We start from the raw sequence: 27,310 nt of genomic DNA, 5'->3' as shown, positions 1-27,310 counted from the left end.
TGGACTAGATAAGCAATAGTACTCCGCACATGCGCAGGACACTGAGATGTTTTGGCCTAAAGCACGTCACCGTAGGGGGCGGAGCTTTCACCCAGCGTGTTGTACGTCAGACGTCATCACAGTGCTGCACACGGTGATAGGACAGCAAGGTGACCGCTCTTCTGTGCCCAGGGAGAGGTGAGCCGGTGAATGCGCTGTACTACGGGGGAACGGTCAGAGGGGTCGTCGGACTCTGCTGATGTTATGTTTGAGGCCTGTGCTGTGTGTCTGTCTCGCTCATCGTCTCCGGCTTCTGAGCTGAACCTGACTGCTTGTAATTCTCCTCCGTACATCGGCCTCCCCCCCCCCCCATGTCACTTATGTGTAGCCTTGGACTTCCTTTACATAGGTGCCCGATTATATGAGGTGGGGGTTATACCTTTATGGATGGAAAATAAAACTCCATTGCAGTCACGTTCATGGCGCCCTCATATGTCACTTTATGTCTGTGGAACACGACTGCTGTATCACAGCTGAGGTTGTGTGACAAAGTGTCAGCCCTGGATATGGGATCAACAGGGAGATGGGTCTTTTTTATAGTGATTGTCATTCAACCTCTGCCCTGAAGGTGACGGGGTATAGACTGGGGGCGAATGGGAACGGTCATGTGCCAGGAAATGTCAGACATGGGCATAACTGGCACAACCAAATTGCATCATACCTCTCATCCTCTATAGAAGACGATGTTACGATGCCACAGCTGTATAGTCAGTTATAACCGTCTCTAGTGGCCTATATATATATATATATATATATATATAAAAACCTGGTCTGTGACCTTCATAATTATGTCTCCCAACCAGGTTCTTTTTTTTTTTCTGTGCAATTTTATGCCCAAAGCCGTCCAGATTGCGCTGACTTATTTTTATACTGTACAGGATTGGGAATGCTGTGCGGTGGTGTCATCTGGTAATTTTGACAGCTCTGGTGTCACAGCCATCCTGGCTCATACACGTTTTCTAAAAGCGCCACCGTTATCTGCGGGCAGCGTCTGGTATTGCATCTCGGTCTTAAAGGCTATGTACACCTTCGAAAAAAGTCTCTCCGTGTGTTTGGTGCAAGTTTTAGTTTTTATTAAAAAAAAATGTACTCTTTGAGTTACAGCTGCTCTGTCTCCTGTATACAGAGCAGCTGAATCCTGTATCTGTCAGGTCAGCTGGACTGACCGGTTCAGTTAGGCTGGGTTCACACGACCACTTTAACGTCCGTAATGGACGGACGTATTTCGGGCGGAAGTCCCGGACCGAACTCAGTGCAGGGAGCCGGGCTCCTAGCATCATAGTGATGTACGATGCTAGGAGTCCCTGCCTCTCTGCAGGACAGCTGTCCCGTACTGTAATCATGTTTTCAGTACGGGACAGTAGTTCCACGGAGAGGCAGGGACTCCTAGCATCGTACATAACTATGATGCTAGGAGCCCAGCTCCCTGCACTGAGTTCGGTCCGGGACTTCCGCCCGAAATACGTCCGTCGATTACGGACGTTAAAGTGGTCGTGTGAACCCAGCCTCACAGCGGGTCCTGCGTCTTTCTGACAGGCAGGATCGAGCTGTTACCGATCACATCTAAGTTCATAACCGACACGCAGAACCCGCTGACCTGATGGATTCAGAGCTAGATACAGCTGCTCTGTATACAGGATACAGAGCAGCTGTATCTCAAAAAGTAAAGATTTTTAATAAAAATTAATTAGAAATTTTCACCAAATACATTTTTATTAAAGAAAATCTCTTTCAAAGGTGTACATAGCCTTTAAGCTGGTTTTACATGGGCAGATTCTTACCGGTAAATGAGTGGCGATCGACATACAGCATGTTGTTTGCTCCATTCCAGCAATGATCGGAATGTATGGGGAAATGATCGCTGATACGATCGTCCATCCCCATACATTTTGCATCGTGTCAGCACCGCATACCCTGTCTACACGGGGAGATGTGCTGCCAACAAGCAATAGTTTTTCTTGGCCGCATAATAGATCCAGTCAGCTGACAAACGAGTCATGCGATTATTGGCCTGTGTGAAAGAACTTTTCTTCAATTACTGCAATACAACCCCTTTTCATTGGATACCTCGTATTTGGCTGCACTGTTTAAAGCAGGGGTCTCAAGCAGGCGGCCCGACTCTGGAATTCCCTGACTTCTCTGTCCACATATGAACAGCGATGTCTGGGGCTTCCCCAGAGCCGGAGTCCCGTGCAGAGCACTAGTATCGGCTCTGCTCCGGGACTCTGTGGAATTCCCTGACATCGCTGTCCATATATGGACAGTGTGTAAGGGTCTTCCCCAGAGCGGAGTCCCGGGTAGAGCGCTAGTACAGGCTCTGCACCGGGACTCTGTCGAATTCCCTGACATCGCTGTCCATATATGGACAGTGTGTCAGGGTCTTCCCCAGAGCGGAGTCCCGGGTAGAGCGCTAGTACAGGCTCTGCTCCGGGACTCTGTCGAATTCCCTGACATCGGTGTCCATGTTTGGACACGCGATGTCTGGGGCTTCCCCAGAGCCGGAGTCCAGTGCAGAGCTCTAGTACAGGCTCTGCTCCGGGACTCTGTGGAAATCCCTGATATCGCTGTCCATGTATGGACAGTGTGCAGTGTCTTCCCCAGAGCGGAGTCCCGGGCAGAGCGCTAGTACAGGACTCTGTGGAATTCCCTGACATCACTGTCCATACATCATTGTCGGGGGCTTCCCCAGAGCAGGAGTCCCAGTGATGTCAGGACCACAGCTGGAGTCCCAGGAAGAGCCTACTAGCGCTCTGCCCGGGACTCCAGCTCTGGGGAAGACCCTGACACACTGTCCATATATGGACAGTGATGTCAGGAGCAGAGCTGGAATCCCAGGCAGAGTGCTAGAAGCGGCTCTGCTTCGGGACTCCAGCTCTGGGCAAGCCCCTGACATCACTGTGGCAGCATCTGCGGAGGGCACTGTGGCAGCATCTGCGGAGGGCACTGTGGCAGCATCTGCGGAGGGCACTGTGGCAGCATCTGCGGAGGGCGTGTGTCTGCCAAACGCTGCCAACTGAGCTGCCGGACTGCATTTAGCGACACTTAAACTGGAAAACTGGATTGTTGAAATAAGCACGGGAAGAAATATCTAAAATTTTAAACCTAGCGCTATTATTATTATAGTAATGCATTATTATTATTATTATTATTATTATAGTAATGTATTATTATTATTATTGTAATATAGTGTTATTGTAGTTCAAATAATTTATTAACAATAATTTTGTATTGTATCAAATTTGAAAGTAATGCGGCCGACCACTTCCCATTTTTTCTATATGCGGCCCACTTACCCTGCCGAGTTTGAGACCCCTGGTTTAAAGTGTAACCAAACTTTCATAAAAGTTTTGACGTTTCAGAAGGTTTTATCAGTGGGGGTCCATGTGATGAGACCCCCACCGATCGCTAAAATAAAACTCAGGTGAGTGCTGTGCTACTTTTGAGCCCATACACCTCTTGCTCGGCTTTCAGAGGAGACCCAAGCAAAGCCAATCAGAAACAAAGCGGCACAGCGCCCACCTGGGCATTTCTACAGCTTTGTTTAAAGAGATTCTGTCACCACATTATAAGTGCCCTGTCTCCTACAGAAGGAGATGGGCGCTGTAATGTAGGTGACAGCAGTGCTTTTTATTTAGAAAAACTATCTATTTTAAACCACTTTATTAGCGATTTTAGATTTATGCTAATGAGTTGCTTAATGCCCAACTGGGCGTATTTTTACTTTAGACCAAGTGGGCGTTGTACAGAGGAGTGTATGACGCTGACCAATCAGTGACCAATCAGCGTCATACACTCCTCTCCATACATTTACTCAGCGCATAGGGATCCTGTTAGATCCTTATGTGCTGTCTTATACTAACACATTAACTATACTGAAGTGTTTAGACAGTCAATAGACATTTCCAGTACATCCCTCATGACAGCACTACAGGAGGTTGCCCTATTGACCTCTGTAGGGACAGGAAGACAGAGGTTAAAAGGCCCCTCCCACCACCCACTTGCCAGTGTTCTTCCTGTCCCCACAGGGTCAGGAGCAGAGAGCGTCGCTCCTGTGTTAGTGCAGGAAAGAAACTCGGGCAGGGGGCAAGATCGGGTGGTCCGTGCACTCCCCCTTCTCTTCCCCCTAAAGCCCAGGCTAACACCCCTCAAGCGAGGGGTCCCTTAGCTCCCTCCCTGAGACACCTACCTAAGGAATCCGGTTCCGGTAGTGTGTGGGGGCTGGGGTTTCCCAAGCAGGCTTCGGCCGGGCCGCTGACCAGGCGGGGACCGGCAGCTCCATAAACATGGACGCACCGGCAGGGTTCCTCGCTGCACCGCATAGCAAGCCTCAGTCGCCGGCTATGGCGGCTGCACTCCAGGAACACGCTGGACGTATAGCCGACCGGAAATGACGTTGGGCTACTTCCGGTCCGCGGCCATCTTGGAAGGCGGGAAATTCAAACCGCCGCATTTAAAGGGACACGCACAGGTATGTAGTTAGAGCTGATAACTCTAACTTGGATTTTTTTTTTTTTTGTGGATTGCATATTGCATTGCCTGTTACCTGTCGCGGTATGGAACTTCCTTGTCCTGATGGAACTCCAGATATGTCCCGGGGTCACGTGAGTCTCACCCTTGGGGAAGGGTATGACCCCTTATGTATGTACACCATACTTTACCTACCTTCTGTTTTCTCTAGGAAAAAGATTCCTCTCAGAGACAAACTGATAAAAAGAAGGTTAAAAAATGTGCGACTTGTGCAAAAAAATTGCCAGAGTCCCATAGGAAACAATTGTGTCAGGATTGTATTGCAAAAATACTAAAGGAGGAACAACCAACGTTCATGTCTGAACTTAGGACTATGATTCGTGAAGAAGTGTGTCAGTCAGTAGCCTCCCTCGCCCCTCCGCAAGAAAGTCCCTCACACTCCCGAGCAAAAAGACCACGGATTGAAGTGGATCAAAAATATTGTCCCCCCTCTCAGGGGTCTGACTCTGAGCAGGAGTGTTATTACCTATCGGAGGATGAGTTAGAAGAAAGAGAGGAACTCTTACCTTCAACTTCTTCCACTCAAGAGAAAAAAAATTTCTTCTCTTCCGAGATGTCGGATACCTTAATTCAAGCAATACGGGAAACTATGGATATTCCCGAAGAAGACCAACCACATACCATCCAGGATGAGATGTTTGGAGGTCTAACGGGAAAGAAAACAAGGGTTTTTCCGGTAAACGAAAATCTCAAAAGAATGGCGACAACTGAATGGGAAGATTCAGAAAAAAGGCTCTTCATTTCAAGAGATTTTAAAAACAGACTTCTCTTTGATCCAGAGGACAATAAGCCTTGGGATGAGATCCCAAAAGTAGATGTCCCAGTAGCCAGGGTTGAGGGACGCCATGGACCAAAAGGCAGACGGACTACTGAAAAGAGCGTGGGAATCTTCCTCTGCCTTGATCTCAACTAATATCGCGGCCACATCAGTAGCAAGAGCAATGGTTATATGGCTAAACCAGCTAGAGACCCATTTGATGATGAAGACATCACGACAAGATCTATTAGAATCTCTACCTTTACTAAAAATGGCAACCGGATTCTTGGTAGACGCTTCAGCGGAATCTATTAGATTTGCTGCCAGGAATGGGGCTCTCTCAAATGCTGCTAGAAGAGCATTATGGCTCAAAATGTGGTCAGGAGATACGAAGTCCAAGAACAAGTTGTGTTCTATCCCATTTACAGGGTCTCTGATGTTCGGTCCTCTCCTCGATAGCATGCTGGAGAGTGCAACAGATAGAAAAAAGGGGTTTCCTGAAGAGAAACCAAGAAAACCCCCTCAGTTTGGAAGATTTCGCCAACAGAGGGATCCTACCTCACAGAACTACAGCGGGAAAGGGAAGTCCGGTCGCTGGAGTTACCCCAAAGGAAAAAGGGGTCGAGGATATCTCCTTAACCCAAATAATTCATTCCAGCCCTCAAAGCAATAACGCCAAGAGCATGGGGGGAAGACTCCTACAATTTTATCCCAAATGGTCGAGAATAACCCAGAACCCCTGGGTTCTAAAGATCATAGAAGAAGGATACAAAATAGAATTTTCCTCCAGAGAAATTCCTAATAACCCAGTACCAAGCAAAAGATCTTCATCAGATCCTTATCCAGGACGTCCAGAAACTACTCAGATTGAGAGCCATTTCTCCAGTTCCCCACAACGAAATATGCAAAGGCCACTATTCAAAAATCTTCTTGGTCAAAAAACCAAACGGTTCCTACAGGACAATAATCAACCTGAAGGTCCTAAACAAATGGGTGAAATATCGAAAATTCAAGATGGAGTCTATCAGATCGACTATTCCTCTAATAAGGGAAGAGGCATCAATGTGTACGATCGATTTAAAGGATGCGTATTATCACGTTCCTATCCACCCCGCGTACCAGAGATTCCTCAGATTCGCAATTCAGGACGGTCCTTCCATTCTCCACTTCCAGTTTGTCTGCCTCCCCTTCGGCCTTTCCTCCGCCCCCAGAATTTTTACGAAAATTATGGCAGAGATCATGGCATTCATAAGAAGTCAAGGTATAGTAATTATCCCATATCTAGACGACTTCTTGTTGACAGCAGATACTCCGGCTATCTTAATCAGTCATCGGTCACAGGTTCTTTCCCTACTACAGGAATTGGGATGGATAATCAACTTTCAGAAGTAGAGTCTTCCTCCCCAGAAACAGAAGGTCTTCTTAGGAGTACTGCTAGACTCCTTCCTCCCAAGAGAGAAACAAATACTCCTACTGGCAGAAGTAAGGAAATTTTGGGGGAAAGACGCCTGTTCCATAAGGGAATGTATGCGGATGTTGGGAATGATGACGTCTTGCATTCAATCTATTCCATGGAGCCAATTTCACTCCAGACCCTTACAGAATCTGATCTTGTCCCAGTGGGATCGAAAACAAAACTCCCTGAATTTAAAAATTCAAATTTCTGAGACTGTGAAATCATCCCTCCTGTGGTGGCTCTGCACAGACAACATAGACAAGGGAGTCCCCTGGAGAACGTCTCCTTATGTAGTGATTACCACAGATGCCAGCAAACACGGCTGGGGGTCAGTATTCCAAGACCAACACTTTCAGGGCACATGGATGATGTCCTCAAACTTCAAAGAACTAAGAGCCGTATGGGAGACACTTATAAGAGCTTCACCCACCATAAAAGGGAAGCATATAAGAATTTTATCGGACAACACGACAGCAGTGTCCTTTCTTCGCCATCAAGGGGGAACAAGACACACTCTTCTTCAGGCCCTCTCTGCACAAATTTTCAGTTGGGCAGAAGAAAACGTCCTATCAGTCACGGCAGTCCACCTAAAAGGCTCAGAGAACCTATCCGCAGATTTCCTGAGTCGGGGAAAAAGTAGACCCTGGAGAATGGTCCCTAAACAGGGAAGTCTTTCTGTCCCTAACCCAAAATTGGGGTTATCCACAAATAGACCTGTTTGCCACGAGGAAAAACACTCAAGTAGAGACATTCTTCTCCCTGAATCTCAGAGACAACCCATTGGGAGTAGATGCATTGTTCCAACCCTTGGACATGGAGCTGGCCTATGCCTTTCCTCCATTTCCTCTAATACCAATGGTATTAAGAAAAATCCAGGAAGATTTGACAAAGCTCATCATTATTCTTCCCTATTGGCCAAAAAGAAGTTGGTTTCCAATCGTACAATACCTAGCGTTGGAAGACCCTATCATGCTCCCAGTCAAGGAGAATCTTCTCTCCCAGGGTCCCTTATTCTTCCAGGGAATAGAAACTCTGAAGTTGTCAGCCTGGATCCTGAAATGCAGATCTTGAGGAACCACGGTCTGTCAGATGAGGTAATTTCAACTATCTTGTTAAGTCATAAAGAAGTTACCTCTAAAATCTATCAAAAGATTTGGAAGAAATTCTGTTCCTGGCATGGAACCCAAGGACCAAACCCCTTTTTTCCCAACATTGCAAAAATCCTAGATTTTTTACAATCGGGATTCAAAAAAGGACTTAGCCCTAGTACCTTTTAAAAGTACAGATTTCAGCCTTAGGTAATTTTTTTTAACACTCCTCTGGCTGAACATCGGTGGATCAGAAGATTCACCCAAGCGGTCTCTAAACTGAAACCTTCCCTAAAGAAATCCGTTCCTACCTGGGATTTGAATGTGGTGTTAACGACTCTTTGTGATCCCCCCTTTGAGCCGCTCGACACAATTAGTATGCACTTTTTAACTCTAAAAGCTGCATTCTTAGTCGCTATTACTTCAGCAAGAAGGATTGGAGAAATCCAATCTCTGTCAATCATAGAACCCTACCTAAAAGTACAGGAGGATAAGATCATCCTAAAGCTGGACCCTTCCTTTATTCCAAAGGTATCTACTGCTTTCCATAGAGAACAAGAAATAATTCTACCTTCCTTTTATCCAGATCCAAAAAACCAACAAGAAGAAAAATTCCATTGCCTGGATGTCAGGTGAACAATTCTTCAGTATCTGGATAGAACCTCCTCTTGGAGACAAGATAAAAATCTATTTGTCCTGTTTGGGGGAAAGAATAGAGGAAAGAAAGCCTCAAAAGGCTCTCTAGCGAGATGGGTAAAAACTACCATACAAGAAGCCTACAAGTCCCAAGGACTATGTGCCCCACAAGGCATTAAAGCCCATTCAATGAGGGCAGTGTCGGCATCCTGGGCAGAAAGAAGAGAAGCCTCTATGGACCAAATCTGCAGAGCTGCCACTTGGTCAAGCCATCATACGTTTTGCAAACCTTATAGGCTCGATGTTCTGTCCGATACGGATTTATGTTTTGGACGCAAAGTCCTTCAATCCGTAGTCCCGCCCTGAGCATTATAATCTGGTATTGCTCCTGTAGTGCTGTCATGAGGGATGTACTGGAAAATAGCAATTAGACCTACCGGTAATTGTATTTCCAGGAATCCATCATGACAGCACCATTATATTCCCTCCCTGATTGAATTCTGAGTTGTGCATTTAACATGTAAGTTATTATCCCTAGAAATAAAATAGGGTTGCATCCATCCTGGTGTAGTAATTGAAAAACACTGGCAAGTGGGTGGTGGGAGGGGCCTTTTAACCTCTCTCTTCCTGTCCCTACAGAGGTCAATAGGGCAACCTCCTGTAGTGCTGTCATGATGGATTCCTGGAAATACAATTACCGGTAGGTCTAATTGCTATTTTCACGGGATGTCTATTCACAATCTCTGCACTTCGTTACTCTGTCTGTGGTAGTTACAGCAGTGGAAGCGTAATCTCGTGAGATCTCGCTGTAAATAACAGGTTACAACGAGATCACGCTTCCTCTGCTGTAACTACCACAGAAACAGTAACGAAGTGCAGAGATTGTGAATGGACATCCCGTGAAATGTCTATTCACTGTCTAACCACTTCAGTATTGTTAATGTGTTAGTATAAGACATCACATAAGGATCTAGCAGGATCCCTATGCGCTGCCTAAATGAATGGAGAGGAGTGCATGACGCTGATTGGTCACTGATTGGTCAGCGTCATACGCTCCTCGGTACAATGCCCACTTGGTCTAAAGTAAAAATACGCCCAGTTGGGCATTAAGAAACTCATTAGCATAAATCTAAAATCGCTAATAAAGTGGTGAAAATAGATCGTTTTATTAAATAAAAAGCACTGCTGTCACCTACATTATAGCGCCCATCTCCTTATGTATGAGACAGGGCACTTATAATGTGGTGACAGAGCCTCTTTAAACGATCGGTGGGGGTCTCTATTAAACTTCTCTGACATGTCAAAAGTTTTATGATAGTTTGCTTAAGGGATCCTTGTCATTTTTGCTGTTACACTGTACTTTACATGCTTGTCTTTCTTTCAAATGGTCTGAAAAATAAAGGACATGAGCAAGTCCCCAATCGAATTTTCCCTTACACATAATATCTCTGATTGCTCGTCCGCCATCTTTCTCCCCCAACCTCGCCTAAAACGTACGCTTGACCCTTCCCCAGCATGCATGTTTATTCAATGCAGAAGAGGCAGACGAGCGTCCTCCGTGGCAGCTTCTCTCCCGGCAGGACAAAGGATCAGGCACATTGAAATTCCACATACTTGAGCCTTCTTTGTCTGCAGTCTGCCGCTGAGGGACCACATATACGTTAGATTATCGCCAGTTCCCTAACACGGCATACATCTTTGTACGCGCACTTTTAGATCATCCGGATTTCACTGCGCCATTTATTCCAGGATTTTTTTTTCGCATTCCTTTAAGATCGCTTGTGAAGTTTGCTGCTATATGTATGACGACAGATGTGAATTATTATTGTAGTGACCCAGTCACTGTTTTCCTTGTAGGTAACGTGACATCATGGTTCTCCAGCAGCTTTTCCGCTTCTCCTCTGTTCTTCGCTCCTCAGTCTCCCTCCACTTGAGAAGGAATATTGGACTGACTGCCATTGCCTTCAACAAGACTAAGGAGTTGGATCCTATTCAGAAAATTTTTGTTGATAAAATCCAGGACTACAGGACAAAGAGCCAGTAAGTGATTGTGGATCTCCGAGCACAGCCCGCTATTATGTAGAGTGTGTCCTCAAATAAACACCAACAAAGTCATGGTCATCCTCTTTTGTGAAGTTGGAAAAATTCTGTCCAGCCCTCTCTTTGGCCTGGTTCACATATATCAGTTGTGTCCGTCCAGTTGTTTTATACTCGAGCCGGACACAACTGATGGGGCATTGTGAGCACTGGTTCTGCCTCCGCAATGGAACAGAAAATGTCCGGCATGAGGAGACATCGGATGTCCGAACCGCTCCCATAGGAAAGCTTGGGATCAATTCTGGCATCAGTTGCCCTCTGGCATTTCTGTACCACGCCGGAGGGAAACCCAACCGGATTGCCAGGCGTATGTGAAGGGGCTTAGTAATGCCTGTTTCTAGAATAAAAAGCTTTGTGACCACTAATATCTGCCATTAAAGCTCCCACAAGGCTGGTCATCCAGCTTTTCCAAGGTCCTGAGCAGCAAATCTGCCTAGTTATACAGAAATGCATCTCTCGTGCCGGTATCATTGCATAATCTGGCACATGGAGAGAGTTCTATCAAATGTTGCAGTAAAATCGTGGCATTAGGGCTCATGTACACATATTAGGGCTGCCATAGTGGTCATGATCCCTCTTATTTCAGCTCTGTATGTTTCTGGTTTCATATGTAGGATTTTTCTGTTGGATTCTCTATGGCACGCTGCGTCAGAGTCGTATGTACGGAGATGTTCTGCCCTAGAAGCAATTCTCCTAGGGCAGAACATCTCCAGACATCCGGAGCCGGTATGGAGGTGCACATGGGAGTACGAGTCCCTACTCCGGAGCCATGTAGGTTCCTTGCACAGTCCTCTGATGTGTGCAGGAGCCCTTATTGCAACTCTTGCACGGCTTCAAAGTTTCCCTACGGGGAAAAAAGTGACAATTTACTTTTGTGTTGGCCGCCAGATTCCTTGTTACTTTCTTTCTCATACAGAAATATTGAATTCGCATTCAAGTCGAGGTAATTACCACATTTTACAGCAAATTGCCGTTGACACCGTGGAGCCCTAACCTTGAACATCTCCTGACATGCCATTTAGACATGTCAGAAGTTGTCATCTGAGGCCGTCTGTGTCCCCCGCGGATCGCTAGACTTAACGGGTCACTTTGATCCTCCCAGTCTGGTTTATTATTTTCGTGTTCACGTCTATGCGTCGTAAGTCCAATTGCAGTTCATGGGAGATTCCAACAACAGTAGGTGAAGGTCATGTGGATGCCCCTGACCTTGTTTCTTATAGTGCATGCAGAAATACTGTGATTTTTACCATGACTCCGAGTATTTCAGTGTCTTTCAGGCCCAGTGCTGCGTTTCATGCACCTGCTAGATCTGTACGGGCTGTTAGCCCTCGTAGTTTGCAGCGGTGCAGACTTGGATACATTCTTGTAGGCGGGGTTCCCATGTAGCGTAAACGCTGCAGAATTCTATGCAGAGGTTCCGCAGCATTTACGGTAGCAGCAAAGTCAATGAGTTTTGAACAATTCCTATGCGCACGTTACAGAAAAAAATCTGCAGCGAAAACGTTTATAAATTGACCTGCGGTGCGGATGTTGAATCCGCGGCATGTCCATGTATTCTGTGGATTCGTTGCTCTTTGGTTGCGGGTTTTCCTAATTGAATTCAATGGGGATGTAAAACCTGCAACAAATATGAAGCTGTGACTTTTTCCGCAGCAAAGTGATTCCGCTGCAAAAATTGCAAATGAGAAAACAAACGCACCTGGTTTGGTTTTAAATAAATAAAATAAAAGCCAATACTTACCCCAGGCTGTTGTCATAGCGATGCGTTCCTTTGTTCTCCATCCAGGGCAGCCTCCTAGGATGACTTGGCATCCCATGTGACAGCTGCAGCCAATCACAGGCTGCATTGTCATACTAGGAGGTTGGACTGTGCAGAGAACAGAGGTCTGGGGGTAAGTATAGCCCCTTTTTTTTTCTCCACGCACTAGTTTCCACAGCGGAGACAATTTGGTGCGGTTTTACCAGCGGAATTCCCTGCAGATACAGTGTACTTTTATGCAGCGTATCCGACCCATGGGAACTCGGACGTAAATTGAGCAGTGCAATGTTTATTTATTTATTTTTCTTGCAACTTCAATCCGAATAAAGTAAATGATATAAACTTTTGTAGAAAAACCGGTGGTGCTGTCGATGGCGGCGCAGAGTACCAGAGAGATCTCAATGAAGACGTAAGCAAATTGCAGAGGTTATATGGAGGGGGAAACTTGGAGAAATTTCCAGACTTTAAGTTTGAAGGTTAGTATTTTTTTATTATGCCATCCTGTAATGTATAATATAGTATTTCTTCTCTATAGTGTGAACAGTCACCAGGCTGTCCTCACTTCTATACTGCTGGCATGAGCTGTGATGTGAAGCTTATGAGACTTCTGATTGGCAGAGGACCTCCAGCTCCTTCCTCCACATTGAGGGGGTATAATCAATTTGGCCATTGATCTGAAGGATCTCTGGGTTATTGTAGTAAGTCTATTTCCATGCACAGATGCTTAGAGGGATGCTACCCCAGTCTGACAAGGGCATGGGACTGACCGCATGGCACTCTTGTTTAAGTTCTGAAGAATTCGATCACTAAATTTAGTTTCGGTAACCCTCCCTCCAATATTTCAAATCTACTTTAGAACTGATAAATCCTCTTGCCATGTATTCACACGTTCAAGTCCTGGCAGGTATTTTACACAGAATCTGCCACAGAAATCCAAAGCGGATACTCATATTTTTGCCACGGATGTGCCGGCAGATCGGCCAAGGATGTGCCGGCAGATCGGCCAAAGATGAGCCCTTTTGTCAATCAATGGGGCTCATCCGCAGTTTTTCTGTGATTCTGCGAGAATAATAAACACGCTCATTATTCTTGCAGATTAAAAATCTGCAATGATACTTTTATACGGAGCATGTGAATGGGGTATAAAAAAAAACCCCCAAAAAACCCATTCACTTGCATTAGATACGGAGCGTTAGCAGATTTCATGAGGATTTAGGTATGAAATCCACGCCTAAATCTCATAAAATCCTGAACATAAACTAAAGGGAATCGGTCACCAGACAGACCTCTGATAATGAGCATTTTACGGCTAATTTACTTCAGCAGGTGCTATGGTGACTTGCCAATTATAGTGCCACATGGGCGTAGCTGTGACTCCTTTTGGCCCGCTAAAGAATCGTACTATGATCACCCTCTTTATTAATTGGTGACACGTTCCCTTTAAACTGACCTCCTTATTCCCTCTGGAGTCTAAGTCCACGTCCTGAACATTTACTCCGATTTATATGTATTCACATTGAGCTCTTTTTGTATTTCAGAACCAAAACTGGAGGAGGTGCAGAAGTGATCGGACTCTGGGATACAAGTACAAATGTCACCGGTCTCATCCGTGTTTCTAGTAAATTAATAAACCACTTTGGTGTTGACTTTCAGGGTCGTCTGTTTTTTTTCTTCCAACGACCAAAGCCAATTAGAGGGCAAATAAATGGCATAGAAGTGCCCGCACAGGAGCTCCTGCTGGTCTGTTTTGCTTTGAGGGCTCAGCCACCTTGCCCTGACTGGCTGGAATAATAAAGCCTTGGTCTGTCAGGGCATGCTGGAAGTTGTAGTTTCACATCAGCTGGAGGGCCGCAGGCTGCTGCCCCCGGCACTAGAGCGTCTAATGATGGTAACTCAGAGGCTGATGCTTTATATTTTCTCTTTAATACATATCCCTACAGCCAAATTCACACATTTTTCCCAGACCTCAGCGTGACCTTGTACCTGGTGTGGTGTTTTTGTGAGATTTCTTGCCACTTTTTCTCTTTACAATAGTTGGATGGCACAACACAAATTCTGAACTTGCCCTTGATGCCGTTTCCACGTGAAGACTAAGGGAGGGAGATGCACCCAAAACTAAAATGGGATTTTGGCCCGTATGACGCTACAAGTTTGTCATCGCAATGGATGGCCGAATTCATTTTTGGTGTAAAATGTTCTTGATTGAACCAGCTATCTTTTTAGTTACTTCCAATTTAACAAACAAAATAAAAACTTTTTTTTTTAGAACGTGAAATCACATTGTCACAAAAAAAAGAACAATATTTGGGTAGGCTTAGAAACGGGGAAAAAAATGTACTTTTAGCAAGACCTAGTTACATTGTATCATCTTTGTGGTGGTACACTGTTAGTGCCAGTTTTGACCAGCAGGTGGCAACAAACTGTTCTATACTATGCTGGGTTTGTTTGTTTGTTTTTCTATCTGTGATGAAATATGACTTGTATTGTGCAGGTATTTATTGCTGGAGATTCTGTTTTCTCCTGTGACTTATAATCTGCACTGTGTGAATCTGGCGTTAGATGAGCGGCTTAATCCCTTTCACTGCCAATGACCTAAGTAATACACGGTGACTTGTAGACTAGAATATAAGGAATAAAGCTCAGATCCTAATGTCGTATTAAAGCCCAGAATCTTGCCTTTCAAAGAACAAAGGAGTATTTGGGGTGCAGCACTTGTTTGAAGTTGGGGTGCAAGTTCAAAAGTTGCTGAAAGAGAAATGACAGCCTGTTAGTCACCTCTCCCTGTACAACCTTCTGTAACTGCAGGAATTTTTCTTCATGTTATTCCCCCCCCCCCCCCTTATGACTCGGGGAGGGTGCACGTCCTGTGAGTGCCGCATGTAGGTGGTGTTGAGAAGATGAGGAGTACTCGTCTTATCACCCCTTACATCTTATCAGACCATTTGGTGGTGTTGTAAGGATAGACATAAGATGTAGACATGATGTGCAGAGGTCCTACATGCCGCTTATTTTTTCTTTCCGTATGTGAACCATGATACTTCTGTGGCCTATTTATTGCACTGACGGGTAAGGCTCCCAGGAGCCGGACCCCACTGATCCAAAGGATAGGCTCATCTGTAGTTTTGTCCTGGAAAAATCTTTAAAGGTTCATGTTCATGAGTGTGGCATGGCTCTGGGCATGAGCTGTATATTTAGAGCCGAGGACAGGGAAATGCTTTCCTGGTCTCACAGGATGCGATCGCTCCATTAAGGTGCGTTCATCTTTCCAAAGCCACCGCGAGCCGTATCCACTGCAATCTTGTCACAAATTTGTAGTATTCAAAGCTACAATCACGTTGTACCTTTTTAAAATTACTTCTAGTCATCTGCAACCACCTATTGGGGCTAGAATACATTTTTTGTGGTGTGACTGTAACCTAAGGCCTTATTCACACATCCTGTATTTGTTGCAGATTTTTGAGCCAAAGCCAGAAGCGCTCTCAAAAGAAATGGGAAATATAAAGGAACAACTTATACTTCTCCTTCCGCCTGGATCCACTTGTGGCTTTGGTTAAGAAAATCTGCAACAAATACACGATGTGCAAATCCACACTGGTCTTATACACAGAAACGAAATGACCGCATACTAAACAAGGCCGTTCAATGGACCTATTCACACATCCTTGTTTTTTTTTTCATGGAGTGTGTCTGTTGCCTGAAACTCACCGCATGTCCTATTCTGGTCTGTGTTTGCGGATCAGACTCGCTCATCAAAGTCTATGGGTGCGTGAAAACAACGTACAGCAAATGGATGTGTGCGGTCTGGTTTTTTTAGCCATCAGTTGCCATAGAAAAAAAGTAAAACAAGAAAGTGATCGCAGAGGAGAAAAACGGATGATTACGGAGACCGCACTGACGCTACACACAGTCCATTCCTTTTTTTTTTTTTTTGCTGACGTGAAGTGCTTTACTGGAGTAATGACTCGCGCTTCACCACTGATGCACATGGTTTGGGGAATACTAGAAAAACTCTTCCTGATATGTGCGTTGCCAATTGTAAAGTTTGGCGGGCGTAGAATAATGGTTGTGGTACACAAAGGGACGTCTATAGAAAAATTATTAAAAACTTGACCGTTTCTTGACATCTCCATTAACACCTTTTGGTTTGTTATGAAGACAATTGGGAGGAGGTCACCAACACTTTTCTGGCCATGGATTCCAGAGACGCCTTGTCTAATGTAGATTAGACCCAATAAATCTTGAACATCTCCCATAATGACCTCCCGCAATGCTCATTTTTTTTGGGATTCTATGTAGACCTCTCGTCTTCCTGTTTTGGCTGAAGCTGCTTGACTTTCAGTACTCGCTATATAGCCAGATACATGATAATCTTTTCATTCACAACTTGCCATTCTTCAGCAGGGGGTGCCTTGTGAAATTTGACAAAATTTGCTCCCCCTGTGTATCATGTAATGGCACGTCAGTTGAGGACCCCATATTGTATCTCCTTATTACTGAGTATTGACATCCTTTTTTTGTTGACCGCTCTAGGCTGTCCATGTACGGCTTCGTTCACATCTACGCTAGGGTCCCGCTCTGACGTTCCGTAGTCGACTACACTATTGATTCCGTCAAAACCCCTGCATAACTGAGACAAATGGAAACCATTGGCACTGGATCCGTCACCATTGAAAAATGGTGATGGAAACAGAAACCTTTGGTTTCCGTTTGTGTCAGTCAGGGTCCTGTTCTGACGGAAAGCTCAGTTGGAACGGGACCCTAGCGCAGATGTGAATGTAGCCTACCTTGGCTCATTGTGAGTTGGGGTGTATTTCCTTTCATGATCTGTGGTATACGCTAAAAAAAAATAAAAAAATCTCACTAATGCCCTTGTGGATGCCAACCACTTCCCCTGCTTTATTCCAAAATCCTGTCAGACTTCAGAAGAGTGGACCGCTAATGGGGCAGAGGACCAACTCCATACTGACGTCCATGTTTTGGAACCAGATATGGATGTGATATTCCGGTGTCCACGTACTCCTGGCCATGTAGTGTATAAATATGTAGACCAAGGCGGCTCTTCTGTTTGGTGTTGATGATGGAATCCATTTTTAGTTACAGGAATCTCTTAATTGGAAAGGTATTCTTGTAGGGAGGAAAAACTTGTGTCACCTCTCGAAATACCCCGCTAGTTCTGTCAGAGCCATTTTTAGAAATAATGTCTCACTTTATGAATTCTGGGAACAACCAAATGAGATATGAATAGTCTGCTATGTGTAACATCAGCGTTGTATAGTCTGCTTCATGTAGGCTCTTCAAATATTTGTTGGCTCGGACAGATTCTTTTTCCAAATTTACTTCAACTCCATATCCAGGGCGTAGCTCTGTCAATCTTGAAATTCATTATAGGCTATTTCGAATGGACGGTTATAGTTTCTCCTGGTGTGAAGCTAGACGCTAATAAAATATACCGATACAGCCTTCTAAATTTGGCCGAGTTATTTTCTACTCATTCATTTCCACAAATCTTCTATGACGGCTATGCCGCTCTGTCATCCGTGTTGAGCTGCGATTCACAGGGTGAGAAGTGAGAATACCGCCATGTACTCGGCTGTCACCTGATCATGCCTGGATTTGTCCCCATGACCTAGTCCCAGCGGAGGCCGCCATATTGAAGATTTATAAGGCCGTCTTCTATGGGAATGGTATATTTTCGTGGAAGATGTGGAGCGCTCCTCTACTTGTCGTAGGTGAAGACATAATAAATGAGGAGTGTTACTTATCTTTCTGTGAATGACTCCAATTTGATTTTCCTATATAGGCATAAAAAAATGACACTGCAACATCGACCCACAGGCAGAACTTGATGCCATATTTACTATTAAAGATGCCGTCCTTTAAAAAGGCCAACAAGTATTATGTAGGACATAACAGCAGGGTGATGTTTCCCTTAAAGGAACAGTGTCACCAAAAAGGTTCCCTCCCACATTTACAGCAGCTGTGAGTCAGGTTGCTTTGCCTTATTCACCTTGCTGTAATTCTGGGAAGTGCTCCCCCTGGTGGCCAACATTGGAAAACATGTCAAATTATTTAATTTTTAATACTTTCCACCATACGGAAAAAAAAAAAAATACAGCAAAAAACTTAAAAAATATAATAGAAATAAGTAACGACACTTAAAAAAAAAAGGTTTAATTTGCGACACATTCCCTTTAACATGCAAAACCTATCATTCGTGTCCTATATTCACAGCGCCACGTCTCATAGTAGCTTCCCACTGACAGACCATGGCGCCAGTTTTAAAAAGGCAAAAGGTTTTACAATATATTTTTTATATTTTACAACGTCACCAGTGGAAACTTACTAAAGTACCCAGGGACACTACTGCCCAATCACTGAACACTTGTGCAAATCAGTCAACGCACATCTTAGGACTAAATCAGTTCTACACTCCTGCTTCGGGGCATGATGGTGGGCATTGCAGGTCCTAGAAGGTGCCCTGGGACCGTGCAGTACCAGAGAGATGAGTGATGCTGCAGATATATGGGGAGTACACTGCCGGGGCCAAGATTCGCCGTTTGTGCCTACGGCCTTTTTGCGATGCAGAATTATTGAGTATCTTAGTGACGCTAGTTGATTGCGTAGATCAGTTATCGGTGTTCATTGATAGATGAAAAGTAATAGAAGTCTTCGGTGCATAAGTCATCGCAGGATAACCCAGCAGTTAGGGAACCGGTCACCAGCATTTTATCTATTGAACTTTACTTATCCCTCAGTGGCCGCTGCTATCAAAATTTCATTGCCGTTATCCCCTCTCCTAAATTCCTCCTCCAACTATAAATAACGGTCTGCAAACATTTTGCGCCTTTTAGGGTATGTGCACACACACTAATTACGTCCGTAATGGACGGACGTATTTCGGCCGCAAGTACCGGACCGAACACACTGCAGGGAGCCGGGCTCCTAGCATCATACTTATGTACGATGCTAGGAGTCCCTGCCTCGCTGCAGGACAACTGTCCCGTACTGTAATCATGTTTTCAGTACGGGACAGTTGTCCTGCAGCGAGGCAGGGACTCCTAGCATCGTACATAAGTATGATGCTAGGAGCCCGGCTCCCTGCACTGTGTTCGGTCCGGGACTTGCGGCCGAAATACGTCCGTCAATTACGGACGTAATTAGTGTGTGTGCACATACCCTTATTGTAATAATCCGGTGTCCTGTTTTACGCACACCCCAGAAGAGAACATCAATGCACAAGCGCGGGATTTTGTGTGCTGGGGGGAGGCGAGGAGCTGCCAATCAAAAGTAAAGAGGCGGCGGGTAAACTCGGAAAGACTTGAGGAATGAAGATTTGACTCTCTTCAAACGAAGATTTGACTCTTTTATGCTCATTTGCATACGGTGTGGGAACAATAAAAAACTGAATACTAAAGCTACAGAGCCGTCTAAGAAGAGAATTATAGAAATTATTTTTCACCCACTACCCCCCAGGTATTGCTGGTTTAATAGGTGAAATGCTGGTGACAGGTTCCCTTTAACTTCTTTCCACAACACTATTTATTCTCCATATGTCTGGGAGTCCAGAGGCCAACATGATTGTTATTTCAAGCATTTGCTTAGCTTTGGACACCATGGGAGAGATAAATCCCTAAAAGCTTAGCGGAGCTTCTATAATATAGGGCGGGGGCAGTTCAGTTCTCTACATCAGATTACTGTACCATGCTTGGTGTAAAGACTACACTTTCGAGAGAGCCAATCTCCAGAACAAGGTCTGTGCAGTAGTGAGTTAACAAGAAATGCTTGGCGATTTCAGCTCTGTAGCATGCAGAATTTTGAATTCATTGTTTGTGCTAGTATCTTGGGTGTTTTTTTGTTTTGTTTTCGGAGTTTAAAAAAGTATCTGCGCTTTCAAAAAGAGACAGGTCAGTAGTTTTCATTGATGGGTATTGTGGCTGAAACAGAGGGGCAGGAGCGCTCAGCTGAGCACTGCACCTTCGTCTGTGATCAGCGCTCCTCATTAGGCTTAAGATGGACTCATAGACTTTCTTTGTAAGGCCATTTTCAGCCTGACGAGGATAACCGATCACAGCCAAAAGTTCATAGCGCTCAGCTGAGCGCTTCTGTACCTCCATTTCAGTAACGGTGGGGGTCTTAGCACCTGGACCCCCACCAATCAAAACTTCTGATAGGTCTCTACAACAAAAAATCGTTTTTTGAAAGTGCAGTTAGCATGCAATTTGCGGGCCGTGCACACATTGATTTCAATGAGCCTGGACCACAAATCCGGACCGTATAATGACTTGTCCTATTTTTTTGCGGTCCGGGCTCCTGGCCAATGCACGGACTGTGGAAACCACGGTCGTGTGCATGGGCTCATAGAAATAAAGAGGTCCGCAATTCATTGCGGATGCAAAAACACGTTCATGTGCATGGGGCCTTAGAGTATGCATCTAGCCGTAGTCTTAGATAATGCATAACTAGTAGTAGCCATTCATTTTACTAAAAGACAGAAACAGGCATAACATATGTGCAACCTGTACAGGTGCGTAGATAAGGGGGCCACTGTCCTCAAAAAAAAGCAGCTTCAGACTATTAGATTGCATGTAAGGAACGGACGTAATGAATTTCACAGCTCACAATTACTGGTGGATCGTTCATGAGATTAGGGTTAAAGGGATTGTATGAGATTAGAAAAACATGGCTGCTCTTTTCCAGAAACAGCACCACTCTTTGTCCATAGGCCGGGTTTGGTATTGCAGCTAAACCTTATTCAAGTCAAGAGTTGCAATACCAGCTACAACGCATGGACGAGAGTGGTGCTGTTTCTTGCAGAAAACAGCCATATTTTTCTAATCTCATACAACCCCTTTAAGGGTGTACTCTATGCTGAGCTATTTTAGCACAGGGGTCTCATAATTTAATTGCATGGGGGGCCTCTGCTTTTATGCCACTCCTAAAAGATATAAAATTAACAAATACAAAGACAAAAGCTGTACCAAAAAGAAAAAACTTTATTTCGGACAGTATTCTACATCATGTTCTATATTCTACAACCTTCAAAAAGTGCTAAGCGATCTAGATCTTCATCTTACGAGCATGCACAATGGAAGATGAATATGCAGAAACAGACGTCCTTGAGACGCTATAGTGCAATTCATATCCGAAGCAAACAAACATATCAAACTTTACAGGCCTGTGAGGTCAGGCAACCTATATATAGTCAGTAGAATAATAATGTATACATTCGAATGTGAACTTTAACTTAAGGCACATTTATTATTCTTAAACAAAAATAAAATTTCAAAGAAAAATATTTTTTTAGCAAGATGGAATAATTTTCATTGATACGGGGTTGTACATGCTAATACCAGTGACCGGCACACGATAGGTACCCGCAATGCTTCATATCGAAAGCCTTGGCCACAAGGGTACAACAGTGCTCTTTGCAGATGGGGGATGTTTTTGGTTTTCATTGACAAATTTCAATTCTAGAATATATTTATTTTCATTGAAGCAGTTTAAGGAGGATTTAGAGGTCTACCTTGTGTTTATACTGTAGGGCACCGTAAAAAGTTCCTGATGAGAAAGCTCAACCTGGAGTTTTTGCACCATAGTTAAAAGATGTCAACCCCCATAGGTGCCATTTTGAGTGGCATATGGTTTGTAATTCAGCTTGGATATATCCCCATGCTAATCACTGGCTGTAATATGCACAAGCCCTTACACTATAAATAAATACCATTATAGAAATGATAGGACTGCACCATCTAAACTTCTTGTCCAGACGTGAACAAGTCTCTCATCGAGTCACAGACTGTCCAACGTGTTTAAGTGTCTGGCTTTGGGTTGAGAAGAGAACGGTCTACACTTGGTTGATACCGGGTTGTCCAATAAAATGAAAAATCCAAAATGCAGAAAACCCTTACTGGGATATCAATCCTCTAAGCCTATCTTGATCTAAAAGTAGATTTATGAGCAATATAAGGATGGCCTAAAACAATCTATAATGCTAGGTGTGATATGTACGGTTCTTCTCCGATCAGGAGTGAGAAGCATTCAAGCACTCCATTAGGCCTGATTTCTCGTCCCCACAGTCAGGGTATGTTCACACAAGGTCATTACGTCCGTAATTGACGGACGTATTTCGGCCGCAAGTCCCGGACCGAACACACTGCAGGGAGCCGGGCTCCTAGCATCATAGTTATGTACGACGCTAGGAGTCCCTGCCTCGCTGCAGGACAACTGTCCCGTTCTGTAATCATGTTTTCAGTACGAGACAGTTGTCTTGCAGCGCGGCAGGGACTCCTAGCGTCGTACATAACTATGATGCTAGGAGCCCAGCTCCCTGCACTGTGTTCGCTCCGGTACTTGCGGCCGAAATACGTCCGTCAATTACGGACGTAATGACCTCGTGTGAACATACCCTCATACCTACAGGGTCTGATTGGCCCAGCAGAGGTTTAGAAGATCACCATGTCGCCCCATCGACAATAGAGAACATAAGGCCTGGCAGAAGACAAGCCCGTCAGAAGTTTTCAGCAGAGCAGGTCACTTGCTGTGGGGTTTATTACATTTGTGGGTTATTTTACAAATAACGATCAAGTCTTTCTTAACGATACGACCTGTATTAAAATAATGATACAATGCAAATAAAAGCAGACATGCATTTGTTCTGTATATCTGTTGGTCTAATTTTCTCCGCTGGACCAAGATGACCAGTCCACACTGCATATTTACTTGGTGTCAGGCAAAAAAAGCAATCTTGGGGTTATTCGGGCCAGCTATATGGAGTATATCGTAATCCACCCCTTCCTCCCTTAGTTAGTTATTGGGTCTTGGGAGTATTTATTTATACAGGGGACAGGAACATGACACCACTATATAGGTGAAGGGGCCAAGATCTGGAGGAAGCCGGCATGGAGAACCCAAAGATCTCCACATCATGAATACCCAGGTAAGTCAAACTTAGAGGGTCAAGAATACGAGCTTCACATGTTAACTTTTTTTTTTTTCTCTAACAATCAGTCAATGTTGGTAGCCATATATATGGCACCTGAGCATATCTAGTATGAAGTAGCTGCTGTGTACTGAATGTTATTTTCCTATTAGCTAAGAACATATTTACACATTTTTGGTGTGTTCAGATAGTTATAGATATTTATGATCTAGACATGTATTACTTCATTTGAAAGATGATATTAACCCCGCTTTTACTGCTAAGGAAGATCCCAACCAGGCCAAACTTCAGGTCTTCATTTTCTTAAAGGTTCATCTCTATCATAAGGCATATAATTAGACTACACCTACTATAGATCCAAAAATTGTCCTGATCAAAGCCATGAGGTATGAAATGTGACTGGTAGCTGTGGTGGAAAATACATATTTTTTCTGACCGTTTTGATACACAAGCCCTCGCATCTTGATTGTCCATGTTTTTAGAATAGACCATTAAAAGAAAACAAAAAAAAAACTGTATATAAGCAAATATATCAAGAATTCTGGCAGAAATTTGGAACGGAAGTGAAATTATTATCCGACTCCATTGACCGTTACTATTGGATATAGTTTTGATTAGGATTATAAAGCCTACAAACACAAGAAAAATATATACACAGAATGCAGCTTATCCGATCAAAATATGAACAATAGAACAAACATTGCTGATGCATATAAGGCAGTTTTTCAGATTTAGTGCTAGATGGAGGGTTATTACCGCTATTTAATACTAATTGATCCGGTAGGGTGTAAAAGTTTTTGTATGTGACATTTTTCTATTCTCTTAATTTTTACTTTCAGCTGGAGATTTGAGTTTTTCCAGTTTGTAATCTGCCCCCCACTTGGATACACTGTCCAGGGGCATAGCCAGGAAGGGCTGGAGGAGCATGTGCCCTGCATACTGGCTGCTAGAGTGGGTACCAACAAGCCATACTGGCTGCTAGGCCATGTACCAACAAGCCATACTGGCTGCTAGGCTGGGTACCAACAAGCCATACTGGCTGCTAGGCTGGGTACCAACAAGCCATACTGGCTGCTAGAGTGGGTACCAACAAGCCATACTGGCTGCTAGGCCATGTACCAACAAGCCATACTGGCTGCTAGGCTGGGTACCAACAAGCCATACTGGCTGCTAGGCCGTGTACCAACAAACCATACTGGCTGCTAGGCTGGGTACCAACAAGCCATACTGGCTGCTAGGCCGTGTACCAACAAGCCATACTGGCTGCTAGGCTGGGTACCAACAAGCCATACTGGCTGCTAGGCCGTGTACCAACAAGCCATACTGGCTGCTAGGCTGGGTACCAACAAGACACTGCCTAGGCCTAATTAAATTTATGACTTGGACAGCAAACTTAATATTTACCCAAGGTGAAGGAAAGGCTCCTTGTACCACTGCATTATGGCAAATTATTTCGAGATTTAGGGCTCATGCACACTGGCACGGAGGTTACCATACAGGCACTGTAGGACTCCATGTGTATGGAGTTATTCTCCCCTAGAAGCAATGCTCTGTATATACTGAGCATGATACAAAAATCTCTTTACTGCCTCCGCTTTCATATAGTGGCATACAGTACGCATCTCTATGGAAGCCCTACGACAGCTCCGTACAAAATGCAGCCATATTACGGCCGTGTGCATAAGCCCTTATGCTACAGTATTTTTCTTTCTAAAAATGTCATTTGCTGCCAACATCATGCTTATGAATGCCCACCGCCAACACGCATTTATAAAAGTCCTTTATCAAAGCTGTAGTACAGCCTGCACCTACAAGGATCATTTCAATAGAGCCCATGGTAACCAATCAGGTAGCTGCTTTCATTTTCCAAAAGGCCTTTGAAAAATGAGAGGTGGAATCTGATTGGTTGCCATGGGCAACTACTCCACTTCTTCTTTGCACCAGTTTTGATATATCTCCCCCATTGTGTACACAGCACTTTACATATATATATATATATATATATATATATATATATATATATATATATATATATATATGTCTTAAAATAATTGTAAAGTATTGTATAGACTATATAAAACTATAACTAATGTCTTCTTTTTCTAGTAAGTTGCCTATTAATAAAGCTTTTTTCCTGTATGGGTTAACATGACTACACATTAGATAGTATCTGTTCTATGTTAGGCCACACAATATGATATAGCAATACATTGCTTTATATACACGTACGACAGCATTGTTTAACTTGTGTAAAAATAGCTACTAGAACAATACAAGCTGAAAATGTCTTTCCCGGCAGACGCGCTTCCAAGTGACGGCGTAATATCTTTTGCGGTCATAATGGCGGCTGCCTCCGTAGGAAGATACTCAATAGGTTCAGCTGAACTGTTTCTCCAATCAAGATTAAAGCACAAAAATCCTGTTTTCTCCTCAGAATATGGTCGATTACATTCCGTTCATGTAAAAATAGATACTTTTTTAAGTCTTTTATATTCGCAATGCGCCATCCGGGTAAGATAGTAGTTATAATGGCCGCCATTGCAAAATATCTTCTCATATCACAAAGGACTTTGTGTGCTTGAAATCCTGCGGAATAGAAAGATGCTTTATGTTTATAAACGCTTATTATATAAAACAGCCGTATAAAATGTGAAAATCCATTTTCAAAAACTGTTTTACCATTTAAATCTGCATATTTTCTTTACTGTTTTTTTACTGATTTTGGGCTATTTTATGGCTTTTCTTCCATTTACGTTTTTGCTGCTTTCAGAATTTTGATGGTTTGCATGGAAAAAAGAGCAGCTTAGCTCCATCCCCACTCAGACATGTGATCTAATAGCTTAAAGGGGTTGTCCACTTTGGACAATCCTTTTTCATTAGAAAGGTGCCCTGACGATAAAGTGGTCACAAGTTGTGCCACTGCTGAGACGCCCAGAAATCAGATGTGATGGGGAAACTTGGCAGCAAGTGTTTTATTTCCTTATAACGCCACCACAAGGGAAATGATTAGCATTGCACAGCGCCTACTAAAATCAAAGGCCCTGTTCACACAGAGTATTTTGTAGCAGAAAGCGCGGCGAAAAACATCCAAAATTGCCTCCTATTGATTTCAATGGGAGGTGGAGGCGTTTTTAAAGAAAGAAAGTGGTAAAAAAAAAGTGTCAAAAAATGCCTTTGGTGCAGAACCAAACAAACAAACAAAACGGAGCTGATTTTTCCAGGCAGAATTTTCTGCCTGCAAAAAAGTGTGTGAACAGGGCCAAAGGGCTCTTCGTGTAATGGACGTGTGCGTCTTCCAGAACAAGGGACACTTTTTGTATGAGCTCTTCGCTCTGTCAATATACAGATTATTTCTGTCTATTAAATGGAACCGGTCTTGTTTTTTTAGCCTCCTAAACAGACTCTGTGCTATAATACCTGACGTGCATGTGATGCAACATAACCTAGAAAACCAACAGCGCGTAAACGAATTACCTATGAAATGTCATCTGGAAATGGCCACGAGGCTAGAGTCGGGCAGTCCAGTCACTAGACGTGACCATCCCGGCTTGATTGACATCCCCCCGGCTGACTTGTTATGACGTAGCATGGCCTAGGGGACGCCAATCAGGCCAAGAAGGGGTGTTTAGTGACCGGACTGCCCGACGTCAGCATCGCGGCCACGTCAGGACAGGTTTTTGTTTAGTAAATTAGTAATCTGAACAAGACAATCCTTTCAATTCTAGGAATATAACTACCCTTTGAGCTCCCACAATGCACTGTGCTCTGGTAATAGGAAATCAGCAGAAATCTGAATTTAGCTTTATACATGTACAAATTTAGAAAATATCATGTAATTAATCATTTAGAATTACAAGATGAGTAAGGAAAGTATTTACAATAGTACTCCACTTTTTATGTTCATTTTAAGTCTATGTTCACACAGGGCGGATACGCAGCGTATCTGCCATGTGTGCTGCAGGGAATTCCGGACGAAAAACCGCACCAATATATGATGCAGTTTTATGTCCGG

General features: G+C 44.0%; 2 protein-coding genes across 2 annotated transcripts in view; one reads left to right on the top strand and one right to left on the bottom strand.

The window, feature by feature from the left end:
- Positions 1-69: 69 nt before the first annotated feature.
- On the top strand, positions 70-14,005 carry ATP5PF (ATP synthase peripheral stalk subunit F6). The gene is made up of 4 exons (XM_075854514.1): positions 70-177; positions 10,361-10,543; positions 12,711-12,835; positions 13,898-14,005. The coding sequence occupies exons 2-4, from the start codon at positions 10,374-10,376 to the stop codon at positions 13,924-13,926; spliced, it is 324 nt and encodes a 107-aa protein (XP_075710629.1). The 5' UTR covers positions 70-177; positions 10,361-10,373; the 3' UTR covers positions 13,927-14,005.
- An 8,712-nt stretch (positions 14,006-22,717) lies between these two features.
- JAM2 (junctional adhesion molecule 2) overlaps positions 22,718-27,310 on the bottom strand; it is a 97,080-nt gene continuing 92,487 nt past the window's right edge. The window contains exon 10 of the mRNA XM_075854513.1: positions 22,718-25,884. Within this exon, the coding sequence (XP_075710628.1) occupies positions 25,852-25,884 (33 nt within the window). The 3' untranslated portion in view covers positions 22,718-25,851. The remainder of the gene's footprint in view (positions 25,885-27,310) is intronic.

Source organism: Rhinoderma darwinii, chromosome 2 (genome assembly GCF_050947455.1).
Source record: "Rhinoderma darwinii isolate aRhiDar2 chromosome 2, aRhiDar2.hap1, whole genome shotgun sequence".
Taxonomy (NCBI): Eukaryota; Metazoa; Chordata; class Amphibia; order Anura; family Rhinodermatidae; genus Rhinoderma; species Rhinoderma darwinii.
The sequence above is the reverse complement of the archived record's forward strand: the minus strand, read 5'-3'. Positions and strand labels throughout refer to the sequence as shown.